We start from the raw sequence: 18,844 nt of genomic DNA, 5'->3' as shown, positions 1-18,844 counted from the left end.
ACAACATAATAACGAAAGTCAATATAATTAGACGACGTAATAACAAAATTCAATGTAATTAGATAACGTAGTACTATTATGGTCGGTTATGGACGAAAATGTTAGGGATATAAGTCATTTTCGAAAGGGAAAAATATGCAGACTCTTGCCTAAACACTAGAAGCATTTAATTACTCTTGAAGTAAATGCTTATTCAACCAAACCAAACCAAACTCTTAATCTCTTACACAAAAGAATGCGTAGATATTTCAATGGAACAACAGTGATACAGAAACTTCTTCAGAATTGTAATTCCTTAATAGAAATAGTATGCATGATGAACTAATGGGTAAAAAAAAATACCATTTGGAGTCTACATAATGTTTTTGTGTAAATAAACTGCATGTCTTCCTTCTTATTGTCCATGCTTTGTAGAGATGAGAGGACACATATCCGTCTTATTGTCGTCTATGCCTTATAGTTATGGTACAAAGAGGATACCTATGGCTTCCTCCTGAGAAGATATGCCGCACGGTCCAAGAGTTACGGTGACTATAAATGGTAAATCAAAATTGTGGTGAACCAACTCTTCCGCCACTAAGGAAACTAAAGACCTGTTTCAGGTTTCCCCTGGATGGCCGTGCGCTGGTTGCAAATTTACAGAGATATACAAGACGTCGCCGCATCTCCCATTTGGTGATTTTTGCGATGTTGAAAGATTTTCCATTATCAAAGGTTCCTGTAAGAGAGTAAGAAGTCAAAAAAATATATGCAATTGTGGTTTCTAAAATGTGAAAGCCATCGAAGGATGGTTCAGATAAGAACAAGAAAGATATACGGGATTAATAGGATATCCTACATTACTAGAGAGTAGAGAATCCAGAAGTTGACATTTTGTCATGCTTTCTTTAAGCATCAAGAATGACTTCGCAAAATTCTCTTTTTTTATTTTAGTACTTATAAGGTAACTACCTTCACCATCGAATAAAGAAGCCAAAATTGCTAGACAAACACACACACTTATGTCTTCACCTGCAAAAAGAAGGTCTTATCAAATCAAAAGAGCTCATTCAGATAAAATGTGATACAAAATAGAATGAGTATATTAATTGAAGGCTATCCAAATGATTAACTCAACAATGGAAAGTGGCACAAAAGAGTCCTTACCATCACGGCAACAAACTAAGAGTTTCTTCCCTTTCTCAAGAGTCAGTTTTGCAAATTCAATAGCAGATGGTAGATTTTTTGACAAGGAAAAGCGGTCCATTTTTGAGTTCTAGGCATTAAAAGGTAGATCAAGTTAGTGGACACAATGTTGCGTTCGTGAAATATCTGAATCATCTTAACATCTCTATTTATCCTCCATACGTACCACCATAGGAAGGTGCAAGTATGCTTCGGCAGTGGGAAGAACGACGGAGGCAGATTCTTGATCGCAATTCAAAATGCAAGCAAAATCAGAGATACATGCAGCAGCAGCAGCAGCTGCAGCTACATCAAGAATAAAAGGCAAACTTGAGAGCAAGACAAAAAAGAAACGGTAATAGATCATTTGAAGTTTCTCAGAAAAAGCAGAATAAACCGAGTGCAATATACAGTATATGGAATACATATAGAGCATGTTGTTGAAAATATTCAATGATAAAACTCCAAGGAGCATGAGTAAAAATAAATAAATAGTGTGTTTGGGAGTATAGGGAGAACAATTCTAGCTTTTTCACAGAACAGCTAACAAAATAAAAAATAACCAGAAGGTAAAGTAATCAAAATTCGGTCACAATCATGCAAAAGGGACTTTTTAAAATTGTCTCAAGTTCTGTACATTTCACTTTATTTAATTCCTTATATGAAGGAAAATAAAGAGGATTCATGGTTCATCATGATAATCAAACCTTCATCCCAACAAATGTTGGAGTCAGCTTAAGGTGATAAATAGTTAACAGTTCAAATTAGTTTGTGTTGTAATAAGAATGAAAGAACCATAGATCACCAAGAATAAAAGCCGTGAAAAGATCCTCAAATTATAAAGAAAAAGTGCTGGAAACCAAATACAAGACAGTAAAAGGATATAAAGGCAAGTCACGATAGTTAGCATACCAAGTTGAGTTGTGCCCACTGCAAGATTAGTTGAGCCAAGCCAAGATGCCTTGCAATTTGAATCTGAAGACCTCATATCAGTTTTAGAATCATGTATTTCCAAAGATAATGGAGGTTCTACATTAGACACACAGGCCATGTTCGCTAGCTTTGCAGGCTTGATGCTGACTTGAGGAGCACTCTGCCCCCTTTGAGCACGATATACTCTGTCCCTTTCAATTATATCAGCCACCTTCTGGTTACACACATCGGGGCCCGAACTTATAAGATCATAGGCCTGTTTCCAGAAATGATGAGGTGACAGACCTCTTGCCCAGCTTTCTTCATCATCACCAGCTCCTGGTATATAATTCCAACTGAACTCCGAGGTAGTCTTGTGTTGACTTATGCCAACAGAGGAGGATGCAGAAACAAGTATGATTGGAGTGAAGTCCCAGGAATCAAGACCAGGTACTTCATTTAACCAAATAACAGTTTTTTGCGAGATCCATAGAGGACGTAAAGGCTTCCTTAAGCATGACACCAGAGAGGCAATATCAGCTCCACAGGCTTCCAGCTGTCTGGTCCATTCTTCTAACCTATCCTCAATGGCTGCTCTCTCTGTTGCAGAAACCCAAAGGGGAAGATGCAAAGAAGAATCCCAGTCACAAGACACTAGGCCTGAACATTCACTATGTTGATGACACGTACTTGACGCCTGTCACCAAACATAGAAGTGCATGAGCATGTTTAAAATCTCTTCGGCTTACTCATGCAGACCAGGATATGTTTTTTTTTTTTTAAATGCATCAAGGTGGTAGTAAATAAATCATTCATTGGACAAATATCCATCAAACTAGGTTGATATGAGAAATTTTTATGATATGCATATACTAGGTTCTGAAGACACCGGTAAATGCAAACAAATTTAAGCGCACATAACATGCATACCGACTTAGTATCAGATAAATGAAAGATGCCTGCATGCATGGCTCAGAAGATGTAACAATGTATTATATAAGGTAAATATAATCCAATAACCATATCTACTCCAAATAAGTCAGCAGTAACAGAATAAACCACAGCTCAATATAATTAATCACTGCCATTTAGAATAGGATTTTATCCTGAGTATGGCAGTAGACTACAACCAACTTGAAATACTCACCTTCTCCAATGAACCATTGCTCCGGTTTCTGTTTTTATGATTTAGAATGGCACGATTCAAAACACAGGTCCAACTGGGTATGGTTTTTGACATGCTGTCAGGGAACCGCTTTCCTCTTCGAGTTGAATCCACAATAATACACCCTCCCTTCTGTCCTACCCATTGACATACAAACATAAAATCTTCACAATTGAAAAAAATCTAGAGAACTACAAAAACGAGAATTCAAACATCTTCAAGAAACAGAAAATCACACAATCACTGATTAGTTTCACAGGGGGAAAAAAAAGAGAAAAATTGAAACAAGAATATCAATTCCCAAAGCTCCAAGCAGTGACATTCTTGCCGCATACAGTTTGAGGGCATAAAATTAGAACAAAATTACTAGAAAAAAATGCGTTGGTTGAAGAGAAACAATTACTTCCAACAAACCAATAATATCTATCTATCTATCTATAATCTATCTATACAAAAAATTAGGGTTTTCTCATTGTTTTGCATATCAACCAAAAAGCGACAAGAATAGGAAGTACCGGCAAGCTGAGCGACATGGAGGTTGAGGCGAGACGTATTGAAGGACCAATTATTGGTGTGACCATCGGTGGACTTGAAGTAACAAGTAGCATCGAATTTGGGATAGTACCAAAAGCCGCAACGGAGATTGGCCAGAAGAGGGAGTTCGGGCCATAGCTGTGAGATCTCCCCGACGAATGTGGAGTCCTCGTATATCGATCTTAAAGCGTTGTAGAGAGTGTTGTCTCTTCGCTTTATGGATCTTGCCGCCTTGTATATGCTTAATTTGGTATCAATCTCGGAGTCCATGGACGCCGTCAAGCAAGTCTACTGCGGCAACAAAGAGAGAGCCGATTATTCGATTAAATAGTAGTGTGTGTGCTCTGGATGGTTGTCGGTTCGGCGAGTAAGAAAAAAGACCTGCAGGCGGTTTGTACTTTCTAACCGTCCGTAGCCACTCCAATGCGGATCTTTATTCAGGCGGCCCATTGGGCTATTAATCACATTGTTGTGACTCAGCCCAAAAAACCCAGCCCGCCCAGCTGTCTTTTTACGGCCTTAGCGAAATTATTTCTCACATGGGCGAGCCTGCATAATTTAAGGCAGGACATCTTCAGGCCTTTGTGACCTCAAGCTTAAGGCCATCCCGAAGCCCAATACATCGGGCTCCAAACAATTTTCAAAACCGGCCCAAGCCTGTCTCGGCCCAGTGTGGATGAGATCTGACGGTCTGAGCAGAAGTGACTGGCACCTCACTGTCACTGATGACAAATACACAAAGCAAGATTTTGGGCGATTCATCGGCGATAATTTGAGGCAGGTATATATCATTTGAATCTGATGACTCTCCTTCAATCAACACTCCCTGTAATCAATCTCGTGCTGCGAAAATTCCGGCCTAGCATTGATTTTCTTTTGTTCATGAGGTTCATATTCTGCATTGATGGTCTAATCTTCTATGGCACTATCACGTAGTGATATCTGTTTCTATCTTTTTTTCGTTTGTTTTTGATGGGTTAGTCTGTTAAAGCGGTATAGGGAGCCAAATCGTGTGAGATGATTATTGTTGCGGTGGCTCTGATTTTGGGCGTCTTATTTGGAGGCTTTATTCTGATACCGCGAGGCAGTAAATCTGGTACTCTTCACTCTATTTTCTAGTGTATTTGATTCAGAATTTTGGATTAAAGTTGTGGCCAACACATTGCATGTATTGAAGTGGTTGTATGCACTATTTTGATAGTGAAAGTGTGTTACTTGCAGGTCAGACCAAAGTTGATTCAAATGCTAGCAATAATAAGGTACTTGGATGCAGGAACTTATTTGGAGCTCTCTGAATTATTTATATGCGTTCATTGTACTGGTTCTTGTTTCTTCCACTTTATATATGTATGACTTCTGTTTCTTTCCTATCATTTCATTCGGAATATGAAACCAATTTCGGTAGCATCAGGTGTTTTGGAGACACAAAGTTTTTTAATTTAAGATATAGCGAGGGAGAAAAGGGGGGCTTTAGCAAATGATGACCTAAGAATGATGATTAGTGGAGTATATTTGGAATGGACTTTCAATAGGGGTATGATGGATTAGGAATCGAGCTATTCTTGAATTCCATTTCGACTAGTCACAGTGATGTTGAGAAAGATTGCTAAGTGTGGAGAGATGCAAAGGGGATGGAGTGTAGTGTTCTCATTTGAACAAGTTTCCATCCCCCATGAGTACACAGCATTTAATCTTTGATTGACCTAGGCATTGTTCCCAGGCATCCTCAATTTTTCTTAAAAAAAGGTTATTATATGCCCAACCCCATCCCTTGGAATGAAAAATGTAGCAACAAAGAAAGGAAAGAGGAGGATGGTGGACCATAGCGTTGTATCTTTACAGCTTCTTTCATTTTGTTCAAAATTTTAGACCTTGCGCGGCATGGTGTCATAATTTTCTTAGTTTCTTTTTTTATCCAATCGAAGCATATTTGTTGACTTTCAATTTTGTCTAACATGTTTTCGGCATCAGGCATCCAAAATCTATAGTAAAGGTGAAGTCTCTTTGCATAATAAGAGAAATGATTGTTGGATCACTATCAAGGACAAGGTACTACTGTCTTGAGTTTCGGTTTGATTTGCTAGTTTCTTTCTGTTTTTATTTTTTTTTATTTGTTACCTCTCTCCTTTAATGTCTATAGGTATATGATATTACATCATATGTGGAGGAACATCCAGGCGGTGATGCCATCCTAACACATGCTGGGGATGATTCAACTGAAGGGTTTTATGGGTATTCATTTCTTATCTGTATTAGCTTTTTCACCACTCATTTTTTTGGCACCAATACATGTTCAACCTTTGCTTGGTTTTGACAATAGACATACTCACTCTTCTAATGTTTGCATAATGATGAAAAGCTCAATGAACCATACTCCAATAATGCATTGACCCCCCTACTTAAAAATAAGTCAGTTGATGCAGGCCTGTGCTGGTCTTTTACTCTTCTTTTAGCTAGAATACACCGTTCAAGGGATTGGCGGGGAAGAAAGATGGATTGTCTCTGTATATCATATTATCATTAACAGTGGACAAATTAAATTCATTCTTTGGTATACCAACCTCTCCTCTTTTGAGCATGAAATCCTTAATACCTTTCTGTGGAGGATTTTATTGTTTTTTTGGTATTGCAGTCCATAACAAGTGGTAAGATAGAGTAATTCTTATCAATAGTTCTAATTGGGAATTCTATCTGCCATTTTCGTAACGGGATTATGTAATATATTGTTACCTGATTATTTTGTTCAAGTATGATTCATTCTACTGTATGATTGATAAATCACTCAGCTCGCTTCTAACATTTTCGTTGCATGTGGCAGACCGCAGCATGCTACGCGAGTCTTTGACATGATCGATGATTTTTACATTGGGGATCTAGAGAAGTAATTTCACAGCCATTGTTTTGTAAAATTAACAAGAGAAATTGTACGCCGATAATCTAGTTTTTTTTTTTTTTTTTACCTCTAGTTGGTGCGACATTGCTTCTATTTTAGTTGATTGAATCACTTTTGTTCTCTTTATCTTTTTTCCTTCTCCTACCAGCACATGCCCATCTTAACCTGGAGGGTGAGTTGCATACATCCCCACAACCAGGCCATGGGGCACCGGTGGGTCTGGAAACTACATCAGTTATTACAATGAATAGTTTATGTCCATCGGATCATCATTTACACAATCAAATTATCATTGGATTAACTCATGATTCAATTTATTCGATGCTAATTTCGATTATGAAAATCAACGCTACCTACTGCTCTTCAGATGTTTCCTCTCATGTCTAGGTTTTTCTGTTTGTTGCCATTTACATAGTGCAACTTAAAAGGGTTTGACTACCCAGAAATAAAGGAGTCAAAATAAGCCATCTTTCTCTCCTCGCTAATTCTGTGAACTCAGCATATGAACTCAGTGTGTGTTAGAAGTTTCGGGTAAGAATAAACACGGCTACTGCCTCCACTTGTTAATGAAGTGTATTACAGAGAAAATGAATACAAATCAATGAAAAACAAACAAAATGGGTTTACACTGAAGAATGGGATTTGATTGATCGATTGATTGAATGGGGACAAGAAATGCAAAAAATGCCTAAACTAAAATCAATCGTTTAAAAGAAGGAACAACCTCTATGCAGGAGCACCACCAAACCCAGAAAGGCAGACAAAATAATCACAAGAATTTGATTGCTGAAACAACTCCTAGACATCGAATTTCTTAGGCTGACGCCATTGCGGCAAACTTCTTGTCAAAGAACCAAGTAGAGATGTTTTAGGGGGAGCTCCTTTCTTCCCATACAAATGCTTTCTTGCCAAGTCTGTAAAATTTGAACCACTTTCTTTTTTCCTCTCAATCTGCAAAATTTGAATATACAGCAGTTAAGGGAGCAGTAAACACAAGTGAGGCTTACATTGTCCATTACTTTACTAGATTTTTCTTCTGTTAATGGCTTTTAAGAAGACATTGCTGTGCACAAAATACTACAAATCAAAAGATATCTTTTCAACTTTGCATTTTAACTTGCATCGAAAGAGTAAATTCAAAAGGAAATTGCTTCAAAAAGCGATAACACAGTAAGTTTGTTAGCCCCAGTCCTCGAGAGACTAGAGTAAATCTCCTGAACAAGACTCCTTTTTATGCTAAAAATTTGAAGTTTACGTGCTGGATTCACAATTCCAATGGAAAAACTAAGAAAAAGCTACTACTTCTGGTCTGAAAAAGACATAAGATGAATGCTAACAAACCATATATCATAATATTGGAAAAAATTTAACTAAAACAGCATACCTTGCATATTTTTCCTTCCTTTATATGATATCGGATACCAGACCAATTAATACTCTTCGAAAAGTGGGATCGAAATGCTGAAATGGGATATAAGAAATTATCGACCAGCATTGCAATAAATACCTGTTTCAATAGAAATGATCAAATGATTATTTAAATTAGCAAGAGGTTTCGCACTAATCAACATGATATTCCAATTCCAACTCAATAAATGTTAAGTTCTGCAATCAAAATTCAGGACTTTCATCAATAGTTGATTTCTATTACAGTACATCATCATCAACTGAGTCTTTATCCCAAAAGTTTGGGGTCACATACATGAGTCTATGAGAAAAACCATTTGAATATGTAAGTTCAAAGTTCTAGAAGATCATCCATATACATCAATATCTGTACTGATCAGACAAGGGATAAAATAAAATGTGAATGAGAAAGATAGTTAATTTAGAATATGAGAAGTTCAGAGAAGCAAAAACAAGAGAACAAAATATGAGAGAAAAATCAGAAAATTGTTGGATGATATCACCAAATTCGGAATGAAGTCGAAATACTTACAAGGCCCCAGTTATAAGAAGCAAGGGAGAGTCGTGGTGCCTCAGGGGACAACAAGTTGCACAATTGAACTTCTATTCTTGTCAAGTTCCACATAGAAAGAAGTTCTATGAAGGTACATACAGCTAGATAGTTTACCAGTAACAACCCTGGACAGCAGCAGTTAACCAGCTGTGAGAAGATAATGTATAAGAAGAAGCTGAATGCTCAACATTCAACAACCATAGTGGACTTTGCTTATATGCATCAAACATTTTATGAAGAATACAAACTTATTAATGAAAAGAAAAAGAAAAGAAAATGTTTTTTTTATTGATTTAAGCGTCTTTTACATGCATCTCAAATTTCAATATTATAGGCAAAAGCTTCAGACCCAGAATAAAGCCATACCCACCTTACTGGAACAATTCCTTGAGGACAGGGTGGGTAGTGTGTATTATACTTGCAAATCATAATCACCACTCAAAAACCATCAAAAGCACAAGTTTACAATCAAAATCAAGCTTAACAATAATTGGATACAGTTGTCTGATGATCCATTGTAAGTTTTAAAAGGCCAACTATATACAAGTTCTTGGTTTTTCTGTTTTTTAATTTTTAATTGAAAGTTATAGGACTACATAAGTTAACAGAAGTGGTTATGTATCAGGGTCCTGCAACTTGGTTTTATATGGATTAACAATACAACCTCTCCAGAGAGAATATTAATGTGCTCACCGCTGGAAACAAACTTTGTTTCCTCTAAAGTATAACCCTTGATATATACTCTCAGCGCTACTGCAACATGAATCATAGCCATGAAGTATGGCGCTAGAAATCCCCATGACAGATAGCAATGAGTAGAGAACAATGCACGGTTCATTATCCAGTTAGCCTTTGATATGTATGATTCCAAGACAAATGTTTGCTTCCTCAAGTAATTCCAGTATCTGCACCGAAGAGAAAAACCAAAAGACAAAAAATACTAGATGAAGTGTAACATAAATAAGGCATTAGATGAAGCATAGTGAAGTTTAGCAAATGGATATAAGAAACCTTGCGAAAGTAAGATCACTTGCAAGGGGATGCGGGAAAACAGCAACTGGAGGTGATGTGATCAGCCTCTTATGAGCCCCTAAGAAAAGACAAAACTGTCTATGAATGACAAGCACATTGTCGGTACCAGTACAAACTTGCAATGTGGTAAGATTAAAAGAAATAATGGTTCTATCCATATACTAGAATATACTTATACAAGATAATGCTGTTGTCTACATTACCAGCTAGAGCAGCAAGAGTCATATCATCAGAATATCCACCATCTCGAAGTCCTGAAACCACTCCATAGCGGTCATGTCTGAAGTCATCTGCATGCATCTGAGAATAATATAGAGTTATTACAAGTAAAATGCCATTGCAGACATGCGGGATTAAAACAGAGAGTTGCAGCTACTTGCCATCATGCATCCACCCCAAAGGAAGAATGTTTTTCCACCAGTGGCAAACCCCATCGAGCATGGCTGTAAAAAGAAGAGTTCAATGCATTTAACAGTTACAAAGATGAGGATTGAGCAATAATGAAGGTGCATGAGAACACCATATATAGAAAGATCACACACAAAAAGAAAAGAAAAGAAAATATATATAGAGAAAGATTGCATTTTCATGTCAAGTTCTGCCCAAAAATGCACAGTTGCATACACATATTCCAATGATTTTCTACAAGCAACTCAAGTCGATCACACTTAATGAAACTTGTTCCCAATTACTTAGTTTCAGCTCTTAAATCAGTAACAACTTGACAAGGTGATCCAAAAACTTACTAAGAGAACTGAGGATGAATGATGCGTCTATTGACATTAGTTATTATTTGTCCAAAAAAAATTAATGAACAAATTCAAACATAGAATTTATGTTATTCAACTTGTTAGCAATTAGAACTAAGAAATACTCGAGATCCTGCATGTTGTTTAGGGTGCAGTAGCCATTTTACTCAGAATAGAGGGAAAACCTTGGGAAGCCGAACTCAATCTAATAGTCAAGAAATTAGGTTCTTGTTTGCTATTGGAGCTTTTAATGTGAGTCTCTATCATTAAACATATGTACCTGAAACAGAAGCTAAAAGATATTTATATATAAGGGCTTCTCTGTTTTAGAGTCTTATAACATTGTCTACAGAATAAAACACTGTTGCCAATGGTTGAAACAGAAGCTAAAAAGCATATCATCTCTCTTATGTATGTTCAAGCATGAAAAAGAGGCTGTAAACTAGCCTACTACTACTAGTGTTTCACATCCCCAAACGAGCATATCGGAAATGAACAAGCCAACAACATACACTCAAAATAGGTCCATAGAAATGTAGTATTGGGTACGATGTTATCATAAAACAAGGAAAGCGCAGAAAAAGAAAAGGAATGAAGAGTGATTCGCTGGTGTCATACCATATGATACTCATAAATACAGTAACTCCCCAAACTTCCAGAAGGTAAATCAAGAGGATACCCAGTTTGAATAAATATCTGCATGCCGTTTAAGACAAAGTTAGGATAATAAGAAGAAAGGGAAAACAAAGTTTCATATTTTCCTTCAAGCCATGACCATGACAAAAATACCCAAAACTTCTATCGACATATATAGCCATACCTCAGGATTTTTTTCCATCTCCGCTGTGAGTGCTCCAATTGACCCAGGGTGCAGCCTCACGTCATCATCCAAAAATAGTACATACTTGCTTTCTTTGTGCATTTTCTCCACCCCAACCTGCATCAAAAGTGCCAGAACTTTTATGACACTAACACGAAGCAAACTACTAGCAGAAACAAATGGGCAGTGCCATATATGCAACGTGTATAAATGGTCTCAAATCTCCTTATGGACTTTCAGTTTCTGAAGATATCCTACTTCTTCTAGATGCACTACTTAAAGAAACTTTATGTAATAGTCAGTCCCAGCCAGTACACCATATACGAAAGCAAACTCACTTCACCAATTTAAAAATATTAACAAACCGCATCTTCATCATGACATATCCATATTGTTGGCAACGAACTCTAATTAATACAATTTGCAATTGCATTTTCATTTGTAAAGACCATTCAATAGGTTTTCAACATGTTACATACCAATTGGTTGTGAATCTTCTGACTGCAAGTTGTAGACAAACCAGCTACAATAATTTTAGCGTCAATATCATCCTGCATATATTAAAGATGTATACAAGTCAAATAGGGAAGTCTAAAAAGAAATCTATCAAACACAAAGACTTGCAAGAATACACTGGCAAAATAGCAGTAAAACCTGAGGATTATAATATAAAATCAATGTTGTTCACAATATCCAGGAACGCATGTATAAGGTATTGGATCATAATATTGCATGACTTATTGCCATGGATATCTTTCATCGTCTTATTAGAACACAGAGGATAGAAGGACAAGGAACATATGCAGTACGGTATACCTTAAACTCTGATAATAACCGAGACACAGCATGGTAGGCAGGGTCTTCTGTACTTTCCAACATGAAAAGAAATTCTAGAGGACCACCATAGAGAGACGTGATCTGCATCGATTAAACAAATAAATAAATTGCAATGAATACCTGAGAATGAATATCACATTTTGTACCTAAATATTTTTTTTGGTAACCTAGTCAACCAGAAATCAATACAGTTCTTTTACTTGGCAATGGCAAAGAAAAATATGAACAAAATTTGCTTCATCTAAAACAGACATCCCTCATATAATAATTTGACTTAACCCTCTTCGCTTGAAAAGCAAGGGAAAAAACATATCACAACATTAGTGAGGAAAATAAAATAAAATAAAAGGAAGGAAAGAAAGAAAGAAAAGAAACCATAACTAACTCTTAGAAAGCAACTCACCTGACTTCTCCAATTGTGTAAATTGTGTTCTCCAAACCCTTTCAAAGGCATAACAACAGTCACTCTAGGTAGATTAACCTGATTAGAGTGCTCGAGTTCATTAATATCATGAAAAAGAAACGCAAAGCTATTGCCTCCTCTGATACTATCCTTCATTTGTTTGATTTCTCTATTCCTGTGAGACAAGAGATTAAAGAAGAGTTTTAACATCAAAAATCTTAAAAGATGATGAGAAACAAACATCTTAAACTTGTCAACCACATCTTGATACCTGACGTAAGCTGCCAAAGCCCACCCAAGAGCTAAAGCTAAGCAAATAAAACATCCCTGCAACAACAAAAAAAAAATTCTAAATAAGAAGCGATAAGTCGATAACATTACAAAAATATCCTCCTAAACTATCAAAAAAATAACAGCCGAACAACCTTGGTAAACAAAATAAAAGAACACAGTAACAAAGCAAATCTTAAAGTTATAAAAAAAAAATTGGGAAACTACCACATTTGTAAAAACTTATGCGATATTTTCGAGAGTTAATAAATCTCTACATCTGATACCATTATACCAACATCAGCCAAATAAATTACAACAAAATAAGATCTGCTTAACTTTGTTTAGAATAACTTAATTGAGATGTTGATAGTGTTCTGACTTCTGAGGCGTCAAGTTAGTCCATTCAATGCACTATCTAGCAACAACAAGATTTTAAGACAGAAGACTCATTGCCATCGCCATCGTCATCATCAAAGCCTTAATCCAAAACATTTTGGGTTCAACTGCATGGATCCATAAGAGATATTAGGTGGAATCCAGTACGTGAATTCTCGTTTAACAATTCACTTCATTCTAGACCTATGTCTTAACTAAACCAATAGGGCTCACGACCATAATTTTCTCTTCCAAGTCTGTAATCTAGCACAACATATTTGGACCCGTGTGGGCTCATGATCGTACTTATCACTTCCAAGTCTGTAATATGATAGGAATTCTGCCAAACTTTTCCCCTCCAGAAACCTTTCAACATATGAGACTTATATAAAACAAAAAATTGATAACTATATATCTTTTTGTACTTCCTTTAGTTTTCTCTTTTGGTGAAATGGAAAATGCTAAATGTCTTTGAAGAATCCTTCGCCAACAGAAAACCTTTTTTTTAGCTTTACCAACACTAATTGGCTATAGCAAGAAGATGAGAGATGAGTCATCTTAGAGAAACTAAGTGCTCTTATATTCACGTACGAAATAACAAAGAGAATTGAAGTCGCACATTCATTGACATCTGAAACCCAAAACTAAAAATTCCACGCCAAATCCTAGCCCTTGTAATTTGCGAAGAAGACGCAGAATAGGGGGGGGGGGGGGGGAAGGTTCAAGTTCAATTGAGTGAAAACTCATGTCAGGAAAAAAATATACAAAAATCTGACAGTTTCGCGGATTTTATTATCAATCAACATTAACAGGACACCAATAGACCCTGGATCTGGAAAAAAAAAAAAGGAGGAACAAACCTGGATCTGGATGAAAACGGCGAGAGGGCTACAAAAGGCTCTGCTAAGATAGAAGAGAAACGAATCGATAGAGTCCAATGTAGACATCGTACCGTCTCTCTCTCCTCTCTATCTACCTCGTCGGTCAAAACAAAAGAAGCTTCTGAAGTTTAGGAGGAGCAGCAGCTTCTTCTTCTCTCTCGACCTGCCCTTGATGACTTTGTACTCAGATCGCCATAGAAGGGCAAGAGCAGAGAGAAAGAGAGAGAGGGGGACAAAAGAGAAGAAAGAGAGGAGAGAGAGAAGAGAAGGGGTGAGAGACCGCGTAATTTTAATAATTCGAAGAGGGAGGAGAGGTAGGGAAAGTTAAAAAAAGGCAGGAAAGAAATAGAGGGAGAGACCGTTGGATTGGGATCGGGGGTTGTTATTTATAGGTTAGACAGACCAGCGGCAGACACTGGTGGAGAAAGATGGAGATGAGGAAAGAAAGTTATCAATTGATTTTGGACCCGTGTGAGCTGTCCGCACGTGCGGCCTTCATTATTGACTCCCCTCCATTCCGAACTTGGAAACAAATAGGAGGAGAAGAAAGAAGAGAAGATGCTGCTTGGTGATCCGAATCTTCCCTTATTCACCACCTGCTCTGTTTGGCCTCGTGTTAACCTAATTTGTCTTGCTAATCCCACATTTGAGAGTATTTTAATTTAATTGGTGGTAATGAGAGAGAGAGCGACAGCTAAGCAAAATAGAAATCCAAGCCAATTAATTGGTGCAATGGGAGTGTGAACTGTGAAGTGGTCTTACCAAACAAGCAAACATGATTACGTGTACAATTGAATTGATTGTGTTGTGAATGGGGCTGGGGCTGGCTTTACCACCTCTTTTGAACATGATAGCAAAAGATGTTCATGCTTGGGGTCTTTCCTTTCCTTACCATGTAAAACACATGCCATTGCAAGTCTATCATCGCGTGGTGGAGAGTGGGGCAACAATATATTAAACACGGATTCATCATCACTAAGATTCAGATTTAGATTGACGCACATAATCCATATAAAATTATGAGCCCCACATAATCCATATAAAATACTGAGATCCGTAACACATCTCAAATGTTAAAAGAATGAACTCGAGAAAATAAAAGTTTGAACTTTTGACCTAATGGTCTACAGGTTTTGACTGGTAGTTGCCTGACCACGATGTTTGAGATAGCTGTTAAGTATTAACCATGATGTTGAGCTTACAAAAAGTTGCAAGGCCGACAGACGACCTTGTAGATTTACTCAATGGGATCTACCACATCGTTTCTCTGCGAAAACCCAACAATACGAATATCAAAAACAGGTCATAATCCTAAAGAAATTTTGGTGGGTGGGGAGAAAGTTGAAACTTGGATTAAGATCAGGAAAGGCTATTCACAAGAACTTAATGATTGATGAAACATCCACAAATCTTGGCCTTTTTGGGTGTGGTACGATATGATTAGGCTAGGTTAAATACAACTGGCTTGGTGGACAACAATTTGAAACAATAATGAGGGGGAAAGAAGGGTTACAAAATACAATATAAATCACACTCACTTTCCAAGGATTCCTTCTGTCCTTGCATTTCAGATCAGGCAAAAGGAAGGGAAAGAAACTCTATACCACAGCATGTGACTTGAAAGGACAGTCCTATCATCTATCAGTTTCAAGGGAAAGAATCCAAATGGCCAACCCCATTTGGGTCCGCAACTATGCAAGTCCTCTTTACAAAGTCTGCAATAAGTCAATAACTAATGAATACAGGAAATTATATATAAGGACAATTTTTTTTTTTGAATAGGAAATAATAAAAAAAATAAAATATATAAGGACAATTTTGATAGCCATGATTCTAACATACACTGATACACACACTGATTTCTTTTCTAAAATATATTTGATTGACAACACCTATGAACAAAAAATAAAAAACCTAAAAAGCATATCATCTTCTCCATTTCACATCCCCTAGAATATCAAAGAGGAAAGAGAGAGGAGAACTGTTGCATATCCTATGAGTACATTTAGACTACAAGTAAATTCCACACAAGCAACAAACTCATTTTGTAGATTAGAGTAACTATGATACTATAGAAGGTATTCTTGTTTGGAGAGAGCAACTGCCTACACCTAACAAATAAACCCGATTACAATAGATCGGTCAAATTTTTTTTTAAGGATTGGAAATCATAATACAAATCCATATCGTAGGAGTCAAATTCGTCCGAGTCTGCCTTGAAATTGTATCCCCCTAGAACATAAAATTTTCATACAGGAACATGTGACTGCCTTCATTTGGGACCTCCTACAAGGGTTGATCTGGGTGAAAGGAAAACAATTGCTGCAAGTAGGGCTATGAGAAAAGTTTCACCACTGAGGTTACTGAACTACTTACCCTCATTTGTTTTTTCAGATGAACTTTTACCGAATACCTGATTTGTTACAACATACCTTGTAGATACGAGCAAATGGTTGTGTACCCATGCACATCTCCTCGGAATTCAAAAGAAATTACTCACACAACAAAAATTAAAATGACAACTCGTGCAACTAACTTAGCCTTCTTTGTTGCAAATACTGCACGAGTAAGCATAAATGACCAGAAATGAAACAACAAAAAAAAAACACTCTACAATAATCAATTTTAAGCTGCTGACCATTGCTTTGTAAAGTGACAAGTTTTCATCCTGCTTATCCTGCATATTTCATGCCAGTAGGAAAGACAAATAAAACTGTGAACCTATCCCCATCTTTGAAAGTAAAACAACAAAAATGCTGATAATGTCTATAAAAGGTAAATGAGAACATAATTAGCATAAATAAACTGACCCTATTCCATCACGTTGGTTGGTTTAGCATACGCACTGCTATTACAGTCTTGGTTGTTGCCAATAAAGTGGTGAAGAAGCACACCTGCAGCAACACTCACGTTCAAGCTCTCCACAGCCATAAAGGCTCGAAACTCATTACCTGTGCATCCAACGCTTTCTTCAGCAGGTTCTATATCATCAACTTCTCCAACAGTTACATCAACAGAAATGTTTCCAGGGATCCTAACCAACTGAGTACATGATCTCTCCACCAAGGGCCTCAATCCAGTGCCCTCACTACCCAAAACAAGAATTGTTGGTGCACCAGGAGTAATCTCATTTAAAGGAACAGCTTTCGAAGAAACTGAGCCTCCAAGAACTCGCCAACCATTCTCAGCCGATGATGCCAAGAACTGCATCATATTCTTACAATACCTAAGCTCCATCAACTCTAGTGAACCTGCACTTGCCTTGCTCACAACACCACTTAATGGTGCTGAATTTTTCGCACAAAGCACCACTCCAGAAGCTCCAAAGAAGTAAGCAGATCTAATTATTGCCCCTAAATTCTGAGGATCTGTAACCTCATCCAAAGCTACCCAAAGAGCACCCCTATCTTCCTCTGGTAAAACAGGCTCCAGTTCCTTTATTTTCACCAGCTCCAAGGGAGAAGCATCTAAAACCAGTCCCTGGTGGGGGCGGTTATTAGCAATCATATTGAGATCATGCTTTGAGGCTTCCTTTAAACTAATCCCATTTTTTTCAGCAATTCGCAACACCTTCTCAAATCCTTTCTGTCCTTCTTCTTTCTATTGTTACTACCCAATTCCAATCCTTCTTGAACATACAATGCATAAAACTCTCTTCTTCCAGCAGACAATGCTGCCAAAACAGGACCTACTCCATATACTCCTTCACCAACTACTTTTGGTACAGTCGACTCAGTGGCCTCTTTCCATGTTTTTCTACTCCAATTTTCCTGCTTATTCCACCTTCGAACTTCAAGCCTCTCAGACCCAGTTTCAACCTCCACCATTCCTCTGAAACTGTTTTTAATTGTATTCCATCTGGGATCATCAACAACCTCCTCTTGTTCTTGTGCTTCTTCCTCAACACTTTCATCCCTGCCAACAAAAGCACTCCTGCTACTTATCGTTTTACCTAATGTTCTACTTCTATTGTCCTCCTTTACCGCCATGAGAGTACCATCTTTCCTTGCAGCAACTTCTGATTCTTTCCAAGAAGAATGAGCATTTCTTGTGACTATTGCTTTCTCTATCCTGTTTTCAGGTTGCTTCTGATTAGAACAGCCAGATATATGTAACATTTCTGCTGATTCCTCCCAAGAAGAACGAGCAGGCTTCGTTGATGTCACTTTCTCTAAGCCTTTTCCAGCCTTAGATTTGTTAGATGCTAACCAAGGAAGTCTATTCTCAGCTCCTACAGTGCTACTCCTTGCACCAACTCCCTGAAAACTACAATAACTTCTAGCTCCTGATAAAGACCAGCATTGCCTATTGTTGCTTTTCAGCATAAGTACACTTGTCATCCTCCTGGTCCTCACAATATTATCAAGTTCAACATTTGTATAACAAAATCCACTGGAAATCTTCGTGGGTCCCAAATTTTTGACAAACTTACAGTTCTTGTGATGCAATTCATGTGAGGTAGTAGTTAAGTGGATGGACATAGGGTTTAACAGGCGGTTATGGTGGAACCCAATTCGAAAAGACCTTGGTTCTTCGGCATGAAACTGTATGAAGCATCTGGGTTGTGAAGATATCCTGATTGCCGTGGCAAACACTTGGGTCTTCGCGAGATTACAATTCATTGTGGGCATTCGATAAAAAAGACTGCTAAATCAACTATTAAAATTACGAGATCATTCAGGCAGTAGCTCCGGGAAAGAAGAATGGTACCTGGATTGAGAGTATAGGGCTTTTTATCGGGCGAGCAAGTCACGACTCAAGTTGTCTTTGTTCACTCTTCTGCGTTTCACCATCTATCCCTCGCCAGAGCCAGAGTACCCCAATCCAAAAGTTATGGCATTATGGG

At 37.5% G+C, this 18,844-nt stretch overlaps 3 protein-coding genes and 1 pseudogene across 12 annotated transcripts; 1 reads left to right on the top strand and 3 right to left on the bottom strand.

Annotated features, from left to right (window-relative positions):
• Nucleotides 1–170: 170 nt before the first annotated feature.
• Nucleotides 171–4,134, bottom strand: LOC119997794 (tRNA A64-2'-O-ribosylphosphate transferase). Of its 5 annotated transcripts, none has more exons than XM_038844982.1 (7): nt 3,757–4,134; nt 3,224–3,378; nt 2,077–2,773; nt 1,352–1,470; nt 1,147–1,255; nt 839–1,011; nt 171–718 (listed from the first exon to the last, which is right to left on the bottom strand). In XM_038844982.1, the coding sequence occupies exons 1-7, from the start codon at nt 4,043–4,045 to the stop codon at nt 599–601; spliced, it is 1,662 nt and encodes a 553-aa protein (XP_038700910.1). In that variant the 5' UTR covers nt 4,046–4,134; the 3' UTR covers nt 171–598. The 5 variants fall into 5 exon arrangements, with proteins under 5 accessions (XP_038700910.1, XP_038700913.1, XP_038700911.1 ...); XM_038844985.1 differs by having other exon boundaries at nt 952–1,011; XM_038844983.1 differs by having other exon boundaries at nt 1,352–1,455.
• Nucleotides 4,135–4,468: 334 nt separating this feature from the next.
• On the top strand, nt 4,469–6,929 carry LOC119997377 (cytochrome B5-like protein). 4 transcript variants are annotated; one of them, XM_038844336.1, is made up of 6 exons: nt 4,469–4,556; nt 4,757–4,871; nt 4,997–5,034; nt 5,747–5,824; nt 5,916–6,007; nt 6,594–6,929. In XM_038844336.1, exons 2-6 carry the CDS (start codon nt 4,793–4,795, stop codon nt 6,658–6,660), a joined length of 354 nt encoding a protein of 117 aa, XP_038700264.1. In that variant the 5' UTR covers nt 4,469–4,556; nt 4,757–4,792; the 3' UTR covers nt 6,661–6,929. The 4 variants fall into 4 exon arrangements, with proteins under 4 accessions (XP_038700264.1, XP_038700267.1, XP_038700266.1 ...); XM_038844339.1 differs by having other exon boundaries at nt 4,497–4,556; nt 4,775–4,871; XM_038844338.1 differs by having other exon boundaries at nt 4,503–4,556; nt 4,767–4,871.
• A 271-nt stretch (nt 6,930–7,200) lies between these two features.
• Nucleotides 7,201–14,510, bottom strand: LOC119997376. Of its 3 annotated transcripts, XM_038844333.1 has the most exons (15): nt 13,978–14,487; nt 13,079–13,245; nt 12,741–12,796; nt 12,470–12,644; nt 12,046–12,147; nt 11,709–11,780; nt 11,230–11,346; nt 11,028–11,105; nt 10,041–10,103; nt 9,864–9,960; nt 9,640–9,718; nt 9,322–9,533; nt 8,608–8,753; nt 8,053–8,175; nt 7,201–7,619 (listed from the first exon to the last, which is right to left on the bottom strand). In XM_038844333.1, exons 4-15 carry the CDS (start codon nt 12,623–12,625, stop codon nt 7,467–7,469), a joined length of 1,398 nt encoding a protein of 465 aa, XP_038700261.1. In that variant the 5' UTR covers nt 12,626–12,644; nt 12,741–12,796; nt 13,079–13,245; nt 13,978–14,487; the 3' UTR covers nt 7,201–7,466. The 3 variants fall into 3 exon arrangements, with proteins under 3 accessions (XP_038700261.1, XP_038700260.1, XP_038700262.1); XM_038844332.1 differs by lacking the exon at nt 13,079–13,245 and having other exon boundaries at nt 13,978–14,489; XM_038844334.1 differs by lacking the exon at nt 13,079–13,245 and having other exon boundaries at nt 7,484–7,619; nt 8,053–8,129; nt 13,978–14,510.
• A 1,305-nt stretch (nt 14,511–15,815) lies between these two features.
• On the bottom strand, nt 15,816–18,801 carry LOC119997706 (annotated as a pseudogene).
• Between the last annotated feature and the right edge of the window lie 43 nt (nt 18,802–18,844).

The sequence above is a fragment of the Tripterygium wilfordii genome, chromosome 4 (genome assembly GCF_013401445.1).
Source record: "Tripterygium wilfordii isolate XIE 37 chromosome 4, ASM1340144v1, whole genome shotgun sequence".
Classification (NCBI taxonomy): domain Eukaryota; kingdom Viridiplantae; phylum Streptophyta; class Magnoliopsida; order Celastrales; family Celastraceae; genus Tripterygium; species Tripterygium wilfordii.
This window is presented reverse-complemented; position numbering and strand designations above follow the sequence as displayed.